Source organism: Buceros rhinoceros, unplaced genomic scaffold (genome assembly GCF_000710305.1).
Source record: "Buceros rhinoceros silvestris isolate BGI_N320 unplaced genomic scaffold, ASM71030v1 C13152610, whole genome shotgun sequence".
Lineage (NCBI taxonomy): Eukaryota > Metazoa > Chordata > Aves > Bucerotiformes > Bucerotidae > Buceros > Buceros rhinoceros.
In genome coordinates, this window is record NW_010449764.1 from 1,708 (window position 1) to 3,024 (window position 1,317).

General features: G+C 48.1%; 1 protein-coding gene across 1 annotated transcript; it reads right to left on the reverse strand.

Annotated features, from left to right (window-relative positions):
* Positions 1 to 911: 911 nt before the first annotated feature.
* On the reverse strand, positions 912 to 1,313 carry LOC104500696 (alpha-(1,3)-fucosyltransferase 4-like; the record flags this gene model as incomplete). The annotated part of the gene is made up of 1 exon (XM_010144387.1): positions 912 to 1,313. A coding segment is annotated over one exon (402 nt), but the record flags the coding sequence as incomplete, so codon positions are not given.
* Positions 1,314 to 1,317: the final 4 nt, after the last annotated feature.

Sequence of the window (1,317 nt, forward strand, 5' to 3'; positions counted from 1 at the left end):
CCTATACATAGTCAATACAGTAATAAAATCCCTGTGGTTCTGAGCCTTTTCCTGCTTTTTCCTATATGGCAGTAATTTTGCAGAGAAAAACAGAGATTCCTGTAAACATTTTCTAATTCCTGAACAAAGGGAGGATGGAAATGTTCCAACTTTTCTTTTCTACAGTCTGTCTTTTCCTGTACTTAAAGTTCTTCTCCCCTTTCACACAGCATAAACGTGCCTACGGTTTCAGCAGGCAGTGGAAGAAACACTCTACAATGTCTGAACTGTTTGTTCCACTGGGATCCACTTCCCTCCACACACTTTTTCCTAAATGGAATTATTATTTGGCTCAAAGCATTCTTAGTTCCTGCTGCAATTTCAAACATGGCTAAAAAAGTGCTGCTATACCATTACATTCTTACATTCAACACTCGCAGCACACAAGTTGTCTGCAAATAGCTTTCACTCGCACAATAATCTCTGTGAACAATGTTCACTTTTGTGTTTGGACTGCAGAAAGCCGGTGCTGACCACGTATCCCCTGCAAGCAGGAGAAAGTTTCCTGGTCCAGGAAGCTGTCATAGCTGACAAAATTGGTTTCAGATGCACGGCTGAAGAACTTGGCATCGGTTATTTATGTCAAGCTGCGCACAACTCTAAAGCTTTCAGATCTGTATGACTTCTGGAAATTTAACTTTGCTCTTTGAGAATCATCTTGCCTGATGTTTCTTTGTACTTTTTAAATTTTGCACTTTAATAAAAATCTTCCTTTTGTGGACTTTTCACAGCTTGTTTACCTGCACCTTTGCACTTCTCTGGCTGATGACAGCCCTCTCAGCTGTGATCTCTGTCAGAGCCACCCTTCCCCACGCCTCGACGCAGCCCACCGCTGGCACAGGCTGACCACCAAGCCTCCCCTGCCACGAACATCAGCTTTCGAACCAGCTGGCCAGGTTTCGAACAGTCTTCATTTGATTGCCGGCTGCCCTCACGGCCTCGCAAACCTTGCAGAAATGCTCGTCCCAGAACGAGGTGACGTGGACCTCGTACTTCCTCCTCCAGGCAAAATACCTCCTGTAGTTGGGTTTGTTTTTATCGAGGAATTTCAGGTAGGTGGCCAGCAGGCGGGGGCTGGGGAAGTCGTCGACGTGGATGAAGGAGTCGGGGGGGATGAAGCGCTCGTAGTTGGCCCTGCGGGGTCCGAGGACGACGGGCACGGCACTGGCGGCGAAGGCGTTTCTCCAGAGCTTCTCGGTGATGTAGTCGGTGTGCTGGGAGTTCTCGAAGGCCAGGTAGAACTTGTAGGCCGAGACGGTCTCCACCACGCCGCCCTCG